The following is a 19,009-nucleotide window of genomic DNA, read 5'->3' as shown; positions in this document are numbered from 1 at the left end:
AAAAAAAAAAAAAAAAAAAAAAAAAAAAAAAAAAAAAAAAAAAAAAACCATTTTCTTGGTGCTCTTTCTTGTCCCCCCAACTGTAAGAAGAAATTTCAATCAGAGTCCATGTGGAGTGTTCAATTATTGAATCTTTTGAAATTTTCTCCCTCACCCACTTCCTTTTTTCTCTCCATTTCCCAACATTTCTTAGGTTTTTTTCTCTGTTCTTCACTGTTCTTATTGATTTCCTTCGTATTCTAGGGCTTCTTCCCCTTTTCCTGTACTTTCAAATCCTTTACCCCAAACCCTTTTAATCTGTTCTTCTAACTTTTTTTGATCTGGGTTTTGATGATTAATGTTTTTTGTTTGGTGAATCGTTCTTGGTTTTGGGTATTTGGGTATTTTCCTGTTGATTTGTGAAGAACAGGAACAGATCTTGTTGTGTTCTTCATTGTTATGGAGTCGATGAACTCATCTTCCCCTGTTGGATCGAACTTGGATTCCTTCAATGGCGTCCCTCCAACTTTGTTGTGTACAGATGTGAGTGTTGTTCCTGAGCATCAAAACACTGAGCTCCAGAAATCAATACTCAATCTAGAAGGTGAGCTTATTGTAACAGAGTTATTGCTATTACTGTTGTTTGTTCATTGTAGAACTGGCTGGATTGACTTGGTTATTATCTATCACTAGGTGAGATTGAACAATTGAGATTGAAGTTGAGCGTGTCGAACGAGAAGCGTAGAGACGCATTGAATAAGATTCTAGACATTAAAGGTAGTGAAGAAATGAGTGATGAACTTTAGAATGCACTTGTTTGTTAGATGTAGCTTTAGTAAATCAACTCTATTTCAGGTAGTATTCGTGTGTTTTGTCGTGTTCGTCCGTTTTTACTGACGGATCGGAGAAGAATTTGTGAGCCCGTTTTGTTGGAACGAGATAAGGTCAAGGTTCGATCGTCGGGAACTAGAAAGGAATTCGAATTCGATAAGGTTTTTTGTAAAGAAGCATCCCAAGGTTAGCTCTAATCTATTATTGATATGTGTTTTGAATGAGTATTGAATCTTGAAAAATTGAGCAGAGGAAGTCTATTCTGAGGTCGAACCGATAATCCAATCCGCTCTTGATGGTCGAAATGTATGTATAATAGCTTACGGTCAAACGGGTACGGGCAAGACATATACCATGGTTAGTAACGAAAAATTGCTGTAATGTTGAGGAAATTGTGTTTCTCTGGTGATGGTAATTGATGAAACGTGACAATCGAGCAGGATGGTAGAATGGAGGAGCCGGGAATAGTCCCCCGTGCGCTTGAGATGCTCTTTCAAACGTCCATGGGCGCCTCGTCGACCGTAACGTTTTCCATGAGTATGTTGGAGGTTTACATGGGTAGTTTGAGGGACCTGCTGGCTCCAAAAGCAGGCTCAAGAATGTATGAACGATGGTAAATGCTAGAATTGATCCATAATGCATTTAACTGGTGACCTTATTCATTTGCTTACTATGAATGGCTAACTCTACTACAGCAATCTCAACATTCAAACAGATCAAAAGGGATTCGTTGAGATCGAGGGCCTAACCGAAGTCCCGATACCCGACTTTGAAAAGGCTAAATGGTGGTATAATAAAGGAAGACGGGTTCGATCGACTTCGTGGACTAATGTGAATGAAACATCTAGCCGATCACACTGGTGCGTTTCTCACGAATCAGTACTCCCTAATTCGTTTAATGGATTATTTTGGCTTGATAGTTACATTATCTTCTTAGCTTCATATATCTAGCTTAACAAAGGTCACCATGTATCGTTGCGTGGACGGTTCAAAAGCTAAAACCGAAGTAAGCAAACTATGGATGGTGGATTTGGGAGGAAGTGAAAGATTGTTGAAAACCGGGGCATGTGGTCTAACGCTCGACGAGGGAAGAGCGATAAATCTTTCTCTTTCGGCTTTGGGTGATGTTATTGCAGCTCTAAGGAGGAAGAGGGGTCATGTTCCTTACAGGCAAGTTTTCGATTAGCGACCTGAGTTTATCATAGCTTCCCGTCACTGATGAAACTCGATTTTTCTTTCTTTGGTTGCAGAAATAGCAAGCTAACTCAAATACTCAAAGATTCCTTAGGTATCTTCTTTATGATCTTGTTATGAATATATGCTTTCGAACTAATTTAAAGCATCGACCCTCTTGAAAATTTATCCTCGGAAGTGACGTATGAGTTTGAACGATTCGTATAGGTGACGGTTCAAAGGTGTTAATGCTTGTGCATTTAAGTCCTTGTGAAGAAGATGTTGCAGAGACGATATGCTCGTTAAGTTTTGCAAAGAGAGCACGAGCGATCGAAACGAGTCGAGAATTACAGGAGGTAGAATTCTCGAATTTCCTAAGTAGTTTCTCGAAGTTGTTTTTGATTTGGAATTTGGCTAAGAATTCAAATGGATCGTTTAGGACTCGAAGAAGCAAAGAGAGAAAAAAATTGCAATGCTGGATGAAACCATGAAGGAAGCTCAGGAGGAATGCCAAAAACTCAAGAACCAAATACAGAAAGCCGAGTTTCTATTAAGCGAAAACAAGAAGCGATTTTCTACCGAGCATCATCCATTCGTCGAAACTCCAAACACGAACCATATAGCGCTCGGGGAAGATCAGAAGGAAGTCATTGTCACTCCAAGAAAGCCTAAAGTTTCAAGTAAAAGTATAGTTTCGAATTCTTTGCCTCGTTTCATGACGTCGACAATGGCGAGTCGACAAAGGCAAAGTTCTGCAGAAAACAAAGTGGCGACAGGGAGAGCAAAAACTTCGAGATTTGGAACAAGAAGCTCTGTCCAATTCTCGAGTTCCCAGTCAATGAGTTACTCGGATTTTCGTATAAGAGCAAGCTTACACATATCAAATAAGAAGTCGAGGTACGTCGAACCCGACACCCTCTCAACAGAAGCTCCTCAAGTGAACGTCCCAGAACTAAAGAAAGACCCATTGCCATTGCCATGGCCGCAAAGCAAATTGGTAACTTCGTCTGATTCGAACTTGAAAGTTATGGTTTCTCGTCACCGGAGAAGGATGTCTGATCTAATCTAACCGTTTTCGACCGAAAGAAACTTGTCGATATGTATTTCGTGTTAACTTTTTTTGGCCCTGTTTTTGTTTGTGCTGATTGAAGTGGTTTCATTTGTGTGTGAAAATAGAGCATAAAGGAAAAAGAGTTTAGGAAGAAAGGGTTCCTTAGTTTGACTAATTGGGTGTTTGGGTGTGGGGATCTGTTGAATTTTTTACATGATCCTTCACTGTTCATTGCCCCTTTTTCTAGGTTTGTTTGTTTGGTTTGGTTAACATTTTGTTAACATGATATTTGTAACTCATATTTGGTTAACATTTTCTTATATGTTTTGTGGGTATCATTGAGTTTGTTTCTTATGTGTTTGGCATGCCTTAAAAGGTGCTTATGAGGGAATAAAATGTATCATCGTGTTAAGGGACGAATCACCCGAATCATTGATTTAACTGAATAACTAAGTAAAATAGATAGACCCTTCTCTTCCTCTTAGGTCGACGGATCTTCTCCATTGTAAGATCCCCTCCCCTGTATGGAAAATACCCATTTCAGTTCAACGAGCCTAATTCTAATTGTTTTGTTCCGAAGCAAACCACGGGGTGTGATATGAACCAAGACATTAATCATACAATATAAACTTTAGGGAAGATGCGAAGAAAATGTTGTCAAAATTATCCAAAGATGTTTCAATTCATGACACATTGAAGAAGAATGAAGTTTCATTGTTATAAATTGTGGGTGGATCATAATTTAGAGTTATGATGTTTCATTAATGTATTTTAGGACTTTTTATTTACTTTAGTTACATTTACATCATGGTTAATTATGGTCTTACGTATGAATGTTACCAGTCTTGAAATGCGTTTTTATTTTGAGGCTATATAAAATCATGTATGTTGTATTTGTAAGTAGACTTGAAAAATAGGGTAAACGGAGCATTTGTGCTCCTCTTTAGCCCATGGCTAAGTTTCTTTGCAATTCTATGTAATTTAGGTTACATGTAGAATCATTTAAGCTTGACATAATCAATCTTACTTATGGAGTGATTCGAATCTCAAACAAGTGTTCTTACTTTGAGATATTTGATCAACAAAAATCATTCAAGTTAGACATGATCGATATTACTTGTGGAGTGATTCAAATCTCAAACAAGTGTTCTTGCCTTGAGATATTTGATCAACAAGGTAATCCGAATCTTGCTCCCCTTGAAGTGATTTCCATATCAGGGCGGTTCGTCCTATTTAGATATTTACGACCAAGAAATACTAGATTCTCTTTCGGGTAGGCTATAAAAAGAGAAGAAAGGCTGGAATGCCAACATGTCTCACAAAGAATTTCTACTTTATGGAAAAGAAATAAGGAACATTTGAGATAAGAATCCAGTTTCTACTTTATGGGTATGACACTCTTGGGTTTTCCAAAATTCGAGAGCAATAGTCTATCAAATTCCCTCAAAACAATTCCTATACGTTCTAGGTGAGCTCCCCAACAAGTTTTGTGAAGGACTTGAGAGCTGAAAGTGGCATGAGCATATTGAAGGCTATGAGCAAATTCGAGACTCCAAACCTATGTTAAACGCTCCCTTGGATGATGAGGAGTATTTTTCATAAAGATCACAAAGAGTGAATAGCTCAGGATTGAGGCAGGTTCATTTTAAGCAAGATTGAGGGTAATCTAAAGTTAAGCTTCTACCAACCATCTCATTGTATAAATCAATCCTGGTAGCCTACAAAGTTGTTCATGAAGAAATCGAGGCCCAAGGAGGTCCCCATCAAGGTATGGGCTCGAGAGTTTCAAGCGAAAAACTGGTAGCCCACAAAGTTGTTCTTCCAAATCTATTTCTTAAACTTGATGGGAAGATAGGGAAGAAATTTCATGAAGGAATCGAGGCCTAAAAATGTCTTGGATTGTCCCAACCAATAAGATTTCAAGGATCAAGTTTAGAACCTAAACCAAGTTAGGGGTATAAATTAAGGCTTAAGAGAAATGATTCAAATGTCCCCAATGGTTAATCCGAAGATTTATGCATATAAATGATTCCAAATGGGTCTATGACTTTTACACACTTGAGAGGGATTTGAATGTTATTAAGAATCATGAGGAATAAATAGTTATTGGGAAGGTCGTTAAAAGCAATTATGAACACGAGTCAAGATGCAAAGCATTGAATTGATGACCTTTACTCACTGTTTAGGCCGATTCACTCTCGTTTAGACTTAGTTCTCATAAAATTGTTTATTGTTCCAGAAACTAGACATAATTTTCAGCCTACCAAAGAAATTTAAAAGGAAACAACTTCGGAAAGATCGAGAACCGCGAGCTCAAACGTGCATGAACAAATATCAAATAGTACTTTTAAGTGTATATTAGGAAAAGAGGCCTATGATTAGAAATATACTAAAAACCTAATTAACCTAGTATCATGATAGTTAACTCCAGAAACGAGCCTAGTTTAAGGTTAAGCAAAATTTATAGTTTTTTTAGCCTATTGATAACTCTCCGAAGGTAGAGTTATATCAAACCTTTTTATAGTTAATTTTGCAATCATACTCACCATTTTCTCACTAATTGCTCCATTTATTCTAATTAGTATAGATGAAATAGTCAATTGTGGTTTAATATAAAAAGAAATTCAATTTGCATAAATCGAGCTTAATTGTAGTAATAGAGTTATTTGGTAAAATTCAAGAACATTCATGCTGAACCATGATGCTGTAGCAAATCTGGAAACAACACCCCTTGCATCTAGAAATAAATTGCTGACTCTGATGCTGAAGCAATTCAAAACGCAAACTTTTGGGAGATGACATGAAAATTTTAATCCACATCAGCAGTCCATGTGGGTCATTGACTACCAAATTAAAATATCCTTGGTGGACGATCTTATCATTTCTCAGCCCTAAATGAGAAGAAACAACCATTATAAAAGCAAAAGGATACCTAAAAAAGAAGGGGAGCCACACTTTGGGAGAAAAATCGGATTAGACAGCAGTAGCCTTTGCTGCTATGAAACCAAAGAAGAAGAAAATCCTAATCCAGCAGCTATTGACAGCAGAAGAAAAAGGAGACCAACAAGGATTGATTAGGGCAAAGAGGTGGACGTGAGAACTCAAGGGAAGGGAAGGGAACTTTCATTGACGAATGACAACAAAGTAGGATAACTCTCAATTTCCTTATTCTCTTTTCTTATTCCATCAATTTTACATGATTGAGATGTGGATTCCTTGTTTAATTCAGTTTGTATGGAGAGTTGAACTTTATAGGGGAGGGAAGAGAGTTTTATATAGTTTAAGTATGTTGACGGTATGATCTTAGTTTATTAAATAGTTGTTGTTAATGATTTACATATGTGTTTAATTAGCTACTTTACATCCATAATTGTTCTCTTGTTCTGAGAAGAGAGGGAGCAATGAAATCCTCTCTAATACTTGAGTTCCATTGCAAGGAGATTTGAAGGCTAATAGAAGGGTTAGAAATAATTCTTCTCCAACAGCTTTACAAACGATTATGAAAATAATTATCATGCATGACCTTGGGGAGTGGGCTTGAGAATTTATTAAAATGAACTAAAATCAACCACTAAACTCAACAATTTATTTATTTAATCTCTCTTTGCCGAACCTTCTTCATTATAGTTGATTTTATGATCATTTTCTGTTTTTCGACATCATCCAAAAACTCACTTAATTTCCAGCGATCAAATTAACTAAAAAAATAGGTTCTATGTGGAATCGATAATTTACTTATTATGTAATGATCCAAAATTTTCTACTTAATTTAAGGTCGCTACTATATACATATCCTAAACATTGAATGCGAAAGACTTCATTTAAATTCCATAAAACATATCATTTATCTTAAAACGCAGCCATGGACTTACGTGTTCCGAAAACACTTACGTGTTTCGAAAACATCCTTAAAAATGACACAACAAAAGACCAAATAAAATAAATAAGCGTTTAAGTTAAAAACATCCTATTTTAGCTTAAGTCTAAGAAAATAAATACCACTATCCTATACATGTGTCATGGTCTCGAGTTGTGATGCCGTCGTTAGCCGTACAGGGATGCCTCGCCTTAACCTGAAAAATGTAGTAGCACATGACTTAAGTATTTAAAGAAATACTCAATAAGTGACCTCACTATTGGGGTTAATGCAAGCACATGCGAATATAACAATTTAGAAAACATAATAGAATGCTCCATGCTTTTAACATGTCATTTCATAACATGCAATTCATACAACAATTACCTCAATGGTCACACAAAACAATCTAAATATAACACATCACATCACAATATATCGTATCATAAACATGTCATATCCTAAACACTTCGTGGTCATATTGTTTCCTAACTTATCATAGCCTTAACGTTCTTATACCTATCACAGTCATATCGTTATGTGAACGTACATTAGTCATATCATCACAGGAACGCATCCTAACGCTATCATTCTATCAACTTATCACAGACCTATCTCTTTCTATACATATCCTAACCATATTCTTTCATCAATCTCTCCTATCCATAGCACTTCGGTATGTAACCTAATCTTAACGTTTCATCAATGTATCTTACTCCTATCGTTTCATTTCGTTTTGTGCATCTTTCTCGTATCCTATCTCAAACATATCCTTGAACACATCGTACCACAATTATTATCATACAATTCACATATTATAACATAACATAAACATAATTGATCGCTTGTGGATGTATATAATAAAATGATGTAAAATTCACAAGAATAAGTGCAAGTATACACTATCACAAGTAGCAAGTAATAAGTAAATTATCGATTCCACAGGGAACCTATCTTTTTGGTTAATTTTATAGCTGGAATTTAAGTGAGTTTTTGGTAACATTCCAACGGGTGTTGGTGATTTTAACTACTCAAACAAAACTAAAACAGAGTGCCACTGCCGTAAAAAAACAGAAAATGATGAGAAAATCAACTATAATGAGGAAGGTTCTGCTAAGAGAGATTAAATAGATAAGTTGTTGAGTTTTGTGGTAGATTTGAGTCCTTTTAATAGATTCTCAAGCCCACTTTTGAGGGTCATGAATGGTGATTATTTCCATAATCGTTGTATTTCTATTAACAAGGCTGTAGGAGAAGAATAATTTATAACCCTTCTATTACCCTTCAAGTCTCCTTGCCATGGAACTAGAGTATTAAAGAGGATTTCATTGCTCCCTCTCTTCTCCCGAATAAGAGAACAACTATGTATGTAACGTAGCTAATTAAACATACATGTAAATCATTAACAACAACTCTTTAATAAACTAAAATCATACCGTCAACATACTTAAAGTATATAAAACTCTCTCCCCTCCCCTATTAAGTTTAGCTCTCCATACAAACTGAATTAAACAGAGGAATCCACATCTTCATCATGTAAAATTGATGGAATAAGGAAAGAGAATAAGGAAAGAGAGGGTTATCCCGGTTTGTTGCCGTTTGTCAATGGAAGTTCCCTTCTCTTGAGCTCTCACGTCCACCTCTTTGCCCTAATCAATCCTTGTTGGTTTCCTTTTCCTTCTGCTGTCAACAACTGCTGGATTAGGGTTTTCTTCTTCTTCTCTAGTTTCACAGTAGTTTACTCGAATTGTTGAAGGGCAAGAAGATAAAAGAAAACTTGCCATACTTTCTCAATATTTCTTCGATGCAAGTTTGCTTTAACCTTTATTTCTTTTTAATTTTAAATAAAATCAAAACTAATTATAAATTTTTTTACATTCATCCTGTTTTTAAAATTATTTTCAGGTAAAGATAAGCTCGGTATGAGAGTGACGAGCGGGGTGAGAAGTCAGTCATGGGACACTTCAGAATTTTATTAAATATGATAAAAATTTATTATTACCATGAACACGATTTTATATATATATCTATATATATATATATATATATATATATCTATATATATATATCTTACGAGACACTATGAATATGAATTTAATTTGGACATTTATACATAACACTATGACTATGAATAGATGTCATATGAAATGTGTTGGTGACAACAAAAATTGAAGTGAGATTGAGAGGATGTGTGATTTGAATGATTGCAAGGGAGGTCATTTTATAGGACGGGATTTCATTCATTTACGGAGTTGGTTGGGATTTTTGTGGATGAAATTGTCCTCAGTGGTAACTAATTTCAAATTACTATTATTAGCTTCAAACACCCTCGTAGAAATCAGTTTAGGACCTCACTTCATCTTTTTGATATACATCTTGGATTCTGCACATCCCCATCTTTCTTCTAAGCTTCTCGAACAATAGTTATTTCAAGGACTTTGTGAATAGGTTTGCGATTTGTTCATCACTTCGACAAAAGTTGAGTTCAATAATGCCTTATTTACACAAATGACGTAAGAAATGAAATCGAACATCGATGTGCTTACTCCTTCCATGCAACACAGGTTTTTAGACAACTTAATAGTTGAAATATTATCACAATATATAACCGTTGTACCTGGTTGCTTCTGATTAAGAATTTCAAGCATTTTTCTAAACCAAATTGCTTGGCACGAGCATGTTGCTGCTGCCACAAATTCTGCTTCTATAGTTGAGAGTGTTACAATATGTTGCTTCTTTGAAGACCAACAAATAGCTCCTGAACTTATCATGAAAATACTTCCTGAAGTACTTTTACGAACATCTATATCACCTGCATAGTCGCTATCTGTATAGCCAACCATCTTCGGATCATCTCCTTTCTTGTAGAATACCCCCAAATCAAAGGTTCCTCTCATATAACGAAGTATCCTTCTTCTGCACTGAGATGTCTCACATAACGAAGTATCCTTCTTGTTGCATTGAGATGTTTTTCCGTTGGATGCTCCATGTAACGACTTATCATACTAACCGCATACATGATGTCTGGTCTTGTTGAAGTTAGGTACATCAAACTTCCCACAATTTGTTTGAAGTACCTATTATCAACCTCTCGCCCGTCAATATCCTTATGCAACTTCAAACCCAATTCTGATGGAGTTCCAAATGTGCGCTCATCCAATTTAAATCTTTCAAGTAATTCTTGCGCATATTTCTTCTGACGGATAAAGTTACCTGTGGGAGTTTGAGTAACTTCTACTCCAATAAAATATCTCATCAAACCAAGATCTGTCATTTCAAATTCCTTCATCATGTTCTTCTTAAAAAATTCAAACATTTCTTCATTATTGTCAGTAAATATTATATCATCAACATATAAGCAAATAATGATAATGTTACCTCCCTTTTCAGTTTTCACATACAACGTATGTTCATACGAGCATTTAGTGAATACCATCTTTTCAAAATGAGAATCAATGCGACTATACCATGCCCTCGGAGCTTGCTTCAAACCGTACAAAGCTTTCTTCAACTTGTATACTTTTTCCTCTTTGCCTTTTGGAACAACCCTTCTGGTTGCTCCACATATACCTCTTCTTGAAGCTCTCCATGTAAGAAGGCCGATTTCACATCAAGTTGATAAATAGAACAAGATTTCTGTCCTGTAATAGAAATTATGAGCCTGATAGTATCTTGACGTGCCACTGGTGCAAATACCTCCTTATAATCAATTCCATACTTCTGCTTGTATCCTTTTGCAACGAGTCGCGCCTTGTACTTATCCACCTCACCGTTTTCATTCAACTTGATTTTGAAAACCCATTTTACTCCGATTGTTTTCTGCCCTCTAGGAAGATCAGTGAGCTCCCAAGTCTTGTTCTTCTCTATGGATTTGATTTCACTGTCCATAGCTTCCTTCCATTTCTTCTCCTTTACCGCTTCTTCATAGACAATTGGATCACTATCCATAAAGAATGCAAAATAACCACTATCACTTGATTCATAGTCCATCTCATAATCAATCATCCAATTTGGTCTCTTTCTTGTTCTTGGATTTCTTTGATTATGATCATAATCTTCTTCTACTGGTTCTTCTTGTTGAGCTTGTGATGAGCTCTCTCCATGCTCATAGTGAGGCTAAATAGGGGCTTCAGTTTGTTCTTCTTCAAGATTCATAGGAATTTGCTGATTCACAGTGATCTTTTTTTCCCATGTCCAAGTCTTCTTTTCGTCAAAGACTACATCCCAACTTACCACCACCTTCTTTATCAAAGGATCATAGAGCTTGTACGCCTTAGAGGTCTCGTTTACTCCAAGGAACATACACTTCAAACTCTTGTTCTCAAGTTTCTTTTTTTTCTCATCAGGAACGTGTGCATATGCTATGCACCCAAAGATTCTAAAGTGGTCTACTGCAGATTTTCTTCCGCTCCATGCTTCTTGTGGAGTCATATCCCTAACAGAAAAAGTAGGGCTCCGGTTGAGAATGTGAACGGACCACACGACAGCTTCTGGCCAGAATTCCTTTGGGACTTCTCCTTTATTTAGTAAACTTCGAACCATGTTGAGAATGGTCCTGTTTTTCCTTTCGGCCACACCATTTTGTTGTGGTGTATATGTTGTTGTTAACTGCCTCCTTATGCCCTTCTCTTGACAAAATTTAATAAACTCATTCGAGCAGAACTCTCCACCTCTCAGTTCTTAAAGCCTCGACTCTTCTTCCAGTTTCCGTCTTCATAATAGCACAAAATTTTCTAAAGCAATCAAAGGCTTCTGATTTGGCGTGCAAGAAATAAGTCCATGTTTTTCGACTAAAATCTTCGATCAGGGTCATGAAATATTTCTTGTTAGCATTTGATGCTGGAGAGATGGGACCACATATGTCTGAATGAATCAACTCCAAAATTGCTTGAGCTCTTCTTGATTTTCCGGATGGAAAAGAATTTTTTTCATGTTTTGCTACTACCCAGCTCTCACAAATTTCTGTTGGAGGAGTAATATCTGGCAACCCAGTTACCATCTTCTTTGAAGACAACGTCTTTAATCCTTTGAAGTGTAGATGACCATACCTAAAATGCCAAAGCCAGGTGGTATCTTCTTTCTTCACCATTAAACTTTTGGTGACGATATTTAACGTCAACGGATATAGACGGTTGGTGGTCATCTTCATCTTAGCAATCGATCCTAGCCATTTCTAGTCTTGATATCTACGGTTCCTTTTCCCATCACTTGGATAGTTGAATTGTTGCCAAGAGAAACCGTAGTATGAAAATTTTCATCCAGAGTTGAGAAGAATTCTTTACAACCTGTCATATGGTTGTTGCATCCAGAGTCTACGACCCATACACCTTAATCTGCAACCTTCATAGCATGGAATGACATTAACAATGTTTCTTCTTCTCTTCTCTCCACAAAATTGGATTGATCTTTTTTCTCCTTTTGGAGCCTGGTATAACATTCATTTTTGTAATGTACAAGGCGTCCACATCTATAGCATTTCACCTTAGACTTGTCAAAGTGTCTCTTGCCTTTGTTGTCATAATCGTTTCTGACTAGATCTGCTGACCTGCCAACATCTCCACTTCTTTCTCGACTGCCTCTCCCACAACCTCTGCCTCTTCTTTGCCCTCTACCTCTAGGGCTTGAAGTTTCACCTAGTGTGGATATCTTTAAGGCTGTCATCTCCTCTATTGCACTTGTACGATTGAGTCTCTGTTCATGTACTAACAGGGAGCTTTGGAGTTCATCTATTTGCATCTCTTCGACATTGTTTGCTTCTTCGATAGAACATACAATGTAATCGAACTTTGGAGTTAGTGATCGCAAAATCTTTTCTACGACCGCAACATCCGTGATTGAATCACCATGCATCCTCATTTTACTTGCAAGACTTATAACCTTGCCAATATAATCATTCACCGTTTCTCCCTTTTGCATTTGGAATTGAAGTTGAGCACGCTTTACTCTTATTGAGCCTTGATACTTCCTCCTCATAGAATCCCAAATTTCCTTGGATGTCTTCTTCTGAAACGTTGTTTTCAAGATAGTCCTATAAATGGACTGAAATAAATAGTTCTTGACCTTCAGGTCCTTCAACTTCGATGCTACCAACAGTTGCTGTTGACCAGCTGAGAGCACCTCGCCTTCATTTGGCTCTTCATAACCCGTCTCCACCATATCAAAAAACTCCTTTGATCTGAGAAAATTTTCCATCAACATCGCCCAATGATCATAGTGACCATCGAACCTCGGGATGGCGGGCTGAACGTAGCTCTCAACTTGTTTTTCTGCTGCCATTCTTGCTGCTACAAGATCGCTCTGATACCAGTTGTTGGTGACAACAAAAATTAAGTGAGATTGAGAGGAGTGATTTGAATGATTGAAAGGGAGGTCATTTTATAGGACAGGATTTCATTCCTTCCCAGAGTTGGTTGGGATTTTTGTGGATAAAATTGCTTTCACCTCCTCCAACACCGACAACTAATTTCAAATTACTATTATTAGCTTCAACAAAATAAAGTTATGAAATGTATGAAAATGTTATTGTACAACGTATCATAATGTATGTATGTACGGATGATATATATTGTATGCTCATACAGTAATTGATTACTTCTCTAGTGTATGGATGCGTACACTCACATTATGAGTGCATGTCTACCAGAGTCCAGTCTCATGATATGTTAATGAGCCCACATAGTATGCCCATGTGCATGTGTGTAGATCATACGTAGAGCATTACTATGTATCTAACCCTACACATAAATGAAAATAGAGCACAAGAACAATGAATTAACCACCTTATGAGGTTTTGAATCATGAACCGTAGATGATAAAAAATTTTATTTTAAAATTGAGTGATGTAGTGGAGTAAGATTTCAAACTAGTACACTCAAATATAAACAATATCAAGAGTTATGACAACACTTTCGTAAGTTACAAATACAAAAAAATTTACAAAATAATGGAGGTTCCAAAATAACATAATTAAAATAGAAGACACATAAATAGTAAACATACGACACAGATCTAAGGGTCCTCTTTACAGTCGCACAACCTTGCACGTTCCTGCCCACAATCAACCAACTATGGTCTATATGAAAAATAAAGTACAGTAAGAATGAATATAAAAATACTTGGTAAGCGAACTACTTATAGACTCTCATCGAACTTATCCTATTCAATGTTCTTAAGCTACGGGCTCATCACATTCCTAGAGTTGTCCAATTCCATGATATGAGATTCTTAATAACCCTATCTTAGCCCTATCGAGCTTATTGAGTCTTGAACATTGCACACTTCCATTCCAAGGTGTACATCACCCATCAGGGTTAAGTTAGGTTTATGGGTGCACTTAACTTTATGTCTCTACTTTTCAAGGTCCATCTAGTCATCGCGCTTTCTGCACATAAGTCAGAGTACCCTCATCTGTCTCAAGCTTTCGGGTGGATCTAGTAGGTATGGAGGAGTCATCACTCTCTATAGATAACGTCTTGGGTCTCTCTATAACTCCACACGTGCCTTACTGAGTGCTAGTCGAAAGCTCACCTAATGGCACCCAAGAAGCTCTCTATTCCTACATCATTCCAAGCTAGAAAAGTGCAAGACATGCTTCCCATTAAGCACATTAGAGCTCCCTCGCTAATACCCTTTATGTCCCACGAGACATAGTAATGATGTTGCGATCCTATATACTTAATAACCCTAACCTGTCAAGATAATTTCACCATTAGGGATTATGCCCCCATCATCCCTACATGGTACTAGTCAACACAAAATAGTCAATATAGACCCTAGTTATAGCTCAAGGACTAGGAAATGCAAACAATAGTTAAAAGGCATACAAACTCATCATACAAATGCTTTAGAACACATAATATATATCCAAAGCATTCAAATGGGCAAACATGGTAACAACTCTAAAATTTTCCTATTTAATCTAAGGTCATTACTATATCTTAAATGCGGAATTTACCTTAACACCCTTACGTTTAATGCCGAATTTATTTTAAATGGACTCTTATTATAAATGCAACGTCAATTTGCCATTTATCATCTCATGATTAAACAAATACAAGAGAAAGAAAGGGAAAAAAAAAATCTGAATTAAACATCTTATACTAACCTATGGTTTATTTATGCGATTGCAATTCCATCTATGCAAAAGAAAATTCAATTTATACTAACCTATACTATGAATGCAATTGAAATTTAACCTATACTGTGAATGGAAAACAAACTATCCTATGCATGTGCCATGGTCACGGGATGTGCGATGGTGTCGTCGGTCTCACATGGGTGCCTTGTCTTTCTCTGAAAATGTAGTAGCACGAGTCTTATCATTCAATCTATCTTCCTATAGTGCTATCCTAACGGGTAATTTGGATGTGTACCATATAATCTATACACAGCCCATACGTGCGAGTATGGACTCACCAGTTAGTTCGCACACTGTTGAACCACTTTCCTTGTCAGGCGAGCATACTCTGGGAGCTCCTTAGGCCGAACACCTGTTAGAACTAGTAACCGTCACGGCAGCATTATGTAAAATATAATGATCGTTCTCCTACCTTGGGTGTACGCGTCCGTACCCTCGTGATTGAATAGGGGTATCCCCCCAATGCATGAGCACACATGATGCATGAGGTCCCCAATAATTCTACTTTTATCATTAGTAAATATAATCCCGCTATCAATTTCATTCATATCATAATATCTTTTGTTTCTTAGTTTTCCTATCATGCATAATTCTAACGGGGTTATATTTCATGCTATAGTTCGTAGTTTCATGTCACGCATAGAATGTTGTTTTACATACAATTTAGGAAACACAATATCACATCATACTAAATCACACATCAAATCAATACTAAACCAGCATACATTCACATTTCACAAGTTTACGTATTAAAGCATATAAGTCTAACATACAATTTAATGACACGTGCGAATCCATGGGCACATGCCAACATACAGTATACAAATGCGTAACCTACGACGGAAGAGCCACTTACTTGGTAGGCCTTAGCCAATGTACTCCCTAAATATATACGTAAGCTCCTAGCTCCTCGTATACGTTCTTCGCTTTCGTTGGTGGTTGGTTCCTATTGGATCATTCAACACCTTCGTTAGTATTTCACAAATATAATTAATTTTCCAACTTGAATTTATGAAATACTGCCTTAAAATGACCTATTTTACCTTAAAAGGGATCAAAATCAAGTCAGAGAGTCGAAATGGTGCAGAACACGTCAGAAATGGGTTTCCTGAGCCGAATAAGCTGCGAGGAGCTGGGAAGCCGCCACAGCTAAGGAGTTTTTTCGCCAAAAGCTGACAACGACACAATCAGGAGGTAACGCGTGTGTAGGCGGTCTCAGGTTGAGGCGTGGGTTGTCGGGTTGTAGTTGCGGGTCTGGGCTGAACTCTGCTGTTGGGCCGCAATTTATTTCGGTGGGCCAAAGGTTGATCGTTGGGTTGAGAGGGTTTAGGCTGAGGCACAGTTTGGACCGTCAGCATGGATTGGGTCCTTGGCTTCAGTTCGTGGGTCGGTCACGGGTTCTCAGATTGGTTCTTGGTTGCGGTTTCAAGTCACGGGTGATGGGTTAGGCCGAGGCAACGACTGTCTTTGGGGCGAGTGGGTTTTGGGTTCCGATTCGAGTCTCAAATCCGGGTCTCGGGTCGGGGCTAGTCTTTTTCGCCCGACTATCAAAAAAAATTTCGGCAACTTTTCTCTTTCGTCGGTAAGCTGTTCTGACGTTCTTTTTTTTCCTCCCTTTTCCTTCGTTTCCGAGTCTCCTCTTCACCCTAATCTTGTTTATTGTGTTTTGTTCGGTTCGTAAGGACCTAAAACTCTCGGATCTGAGAGGGCTCGAAAGTCCGACGTTCTGTCTTCCTTCTCCGACGGTGTACGACGTGTAAGAAACGTCGAAATCTATCTCTAGTTCGTGTAGAGGTCTCTAGAATGATTTTCGTGGTGTAGTTCGGTGGTTTCGACGTTGGTTTATCATTAGGTTTCGTTCGCTAGAGTGTCCTCGGTTGTTCTCAAACTCTCATGTTTTTTGTTTTCTTTCTTGCAAGTGGTTTGGCTGAGGATCGGGGTCTGATGTTGTGGTGACCCCCGAAGTTGGGTGAGGGTCGTCAGTTGTATGAGAACGAAAACTCCGGCGTCGCCGACGACCGCATGAATTTTTTGTTTTTTTTGTTTTTTTATGTGTTGAAATAAAATACTCTCTGATACTAATTTGTTGAAAATAACAATCCACCCATACCAATTTGTAGAAATAAACACTCGCTCTGAAAATAACTTGTTAAAATAGCACTCACGAGGCTGTGAAGGAGATGTCCACACCCGAGAAATAAGGAGACAAAATAAATTCTAAAAAGCCCTTTTCTATTACACTATTTAATTTTTAACTTATTCTTGCATAATTTATCGGTTTTCTAAAATCTAAAATTGGCTGTCCTCTGTCCGCTATAAAATTATGATCATTGCCCTTTGTTTTTTTTGTTCCGTCTTTTCTTCCTACTCCTCAGATTTCAAAAATCTTACTAAAATTAACAAAATTAAAAACTTTTTTTTTTTTTTCTTTATTCCCAACATTATGATCGGTTACAAAATAATCATACTCATATGGACTTCTTTCTATCACTGTCTCACCTTGTAAGGCTTTGTGAAAGGTTTTTTTTTTTTTTTTTTTTTTTTTTTTTTCCCTTGATAATAAATTTAGCAAGAGAGGTTGAACGGTATGATCACTTTTTATTGATTTTGAACGGTATGATCACTTTTTATTGATTCTTCACCTTCAGGGTTTACGGGTAAACTTAGTGAGTCGGTTACTAATCTCATGTAATACGCATAAAACAATGGGGATGCCCTCATCAATCTCGAGCTCTATGGTGATCAAACATATATGATCATGTCACTCTCAGCAAAGCTCCCTATTAGCAACCATTATGCAGCCTCTCTAATAGGCTCTATTGTTGGTGCTCCCTTAGGTGATGCAAAACAAAGCAAAGTTCCCTACAAAGCAACATTCCAAGCTCCCAATACTGTTAAGGAGGCTCTCCACTAAGTGTTACTAGAATTGGTAGTGTCTACTCCTAAGTGCTAGTTGATACTCCCTAAATGGTACCAAACAAAAGCACCCTATTAAGTGTAATTCTATTCTCCCTCGATCATACTAGATAGGTTTGTCGTTATGTACAATCGAAGCTCCCTCAATAGCACTGTCTATTGTGCCATAAGTCTTAGATGAGTGGTTGTGTTGAGATTTGTACCCTAAAGCTCGTAGTTTTTGTAATTGAGCATTTTCTTATTAAAATAATTTGTTATTTTATATTGTGGATAACATTACTCACCATTGTGTAAAATTCAAGATTAGTAGGGTAAACTTGAACAATATGTAGTTGACATAAAAAATGATCATGTTTCAAGCAAAAATCTGAAGTGTAATGGACCATATAAAAAAAAAATCAACAAAACCCACGGTCTCCAACGAGACCCGAAAACTCCAACGAACACCAGATTTTTCATTCCCACACCCTCCCCTTCCCACAAATCACCATAAGGCTTCCCAAAACGCCAGCCACGAAAACACCACCAAGGCTTGCACGCACACTAGGGACGAGTTTCAACGCCTCATACACGTCATAAACCACCAGAGGAAGAAGAGAGGTTTTCAGATTTTTGGACCCTCTCAGATATGGACATTTAGACTACCACGAACCAAACCAATGCCAGAAAAGGGGAGAAGGAGGAGAGAAGACTCGGAACCAAGAGAAAACGAGGAAAAACCGTCACAGGAACGACGTTACCCAAGAGAGAGGAAACCGCACAAATCTGGGTAGAGAAGACGAAGCCCGACTAAGAATGTTTGATTAATCCACCACACCTGGTGTGGAAGTTATCTTATTTATAATCAAATAAATTACAAGGATATGGAAATAGTAATAAATGGAAATAACAATAAATGGAAAGATATCTATGCTAAGAAGACAAATATCTAGATGTTTGCCTTGTAATAAAATATCAAATATGATATATATGGTAAACTATAATTTATTACTAAATATCTTTAACACGACGAGTCGATCCAGATCCGTGACCTAACCCGTTTTACTTCCGCCCATCTGCAACCGTG

The 19,009-nt window shown here is 37.3% G+C and overlaps 1 protein-coding gene and 1 long non-coding RNA gene across 2 annotated transcripts; one reads left to right on the top strand and one right to left on the bottom strand.

Moving 5' to 3' along the window:
* The first annotated feature begins 43 nt into the window (after positions 1–43).
* On the top strand, positions 44–3,383 carry LOC111461721 (kinesin-like protein KIN-14U). The gene is made up of 11 exons (XM_023105345.1): positions 44–583; positions 673–756; positions 835–996; positions 1,061–1,167; positions 1,251–1,423; positions 1,506–1,670; positions 1,762–1,980; positions 2,061–2,098; positions 2,212–2,339; positions 2,423–3,213; positions 3,281–3,383. Exons 1-10 carry the CDS (start codon positions 439–441, stop codon positions 3,050–3,052), a joined length of 1,851 nt encoding a protein of 616 aa, XP_022961113.1. The 5' UTR covers positions 44–438; the 3' UTR covers positions 3,053–3,213; positions 3,281–3,383.
* Positions 3,384–9,653: 6,270 nt separating this feature from the next.
* On the bottom strand, positions 9,654–13,265 carry LOC111461701. Its single transcript, XR_002713635.1, has 5 exons — positions 12,995–13,265; positions 11,124–11,129; positions 11,064–11,069; positions 10,411–10,416; positions 9,654–9,668 (listed from the first exon to the last, which is right to left on the bottom strand). It is a non-coding gene; the product is annotated as an uncharacterized LOC111461701 (long non-coding RNA).
* Between the last annotated feature and the right edge of the window lie 5,744 nt (positions 13,266–19,009).

The sequence above is a fragment of the Cucurbita moschata genome, unplaced genomic scaffold (assembly GCF_002738365.1).
Source record: "Cucurbita moschata cultivar Rifu unplaced genomic scaffold, Cmos_1.0 Cmo_Scf00025, whole genome shotgun sequence".
NCBI classification, from domain to species: Eukaryota; Viridiplantae; Streptophyta; class Magnoliopsida; order Cucurbitales; family Cucurbitaceae; genus Cucurbita; species Cucurbita moschata.
The sequence above is the reverse complement of the archived record's forward strand: the minus strand, read 5'-3'. Positions and strand labels throughout refer to the sequence as shown.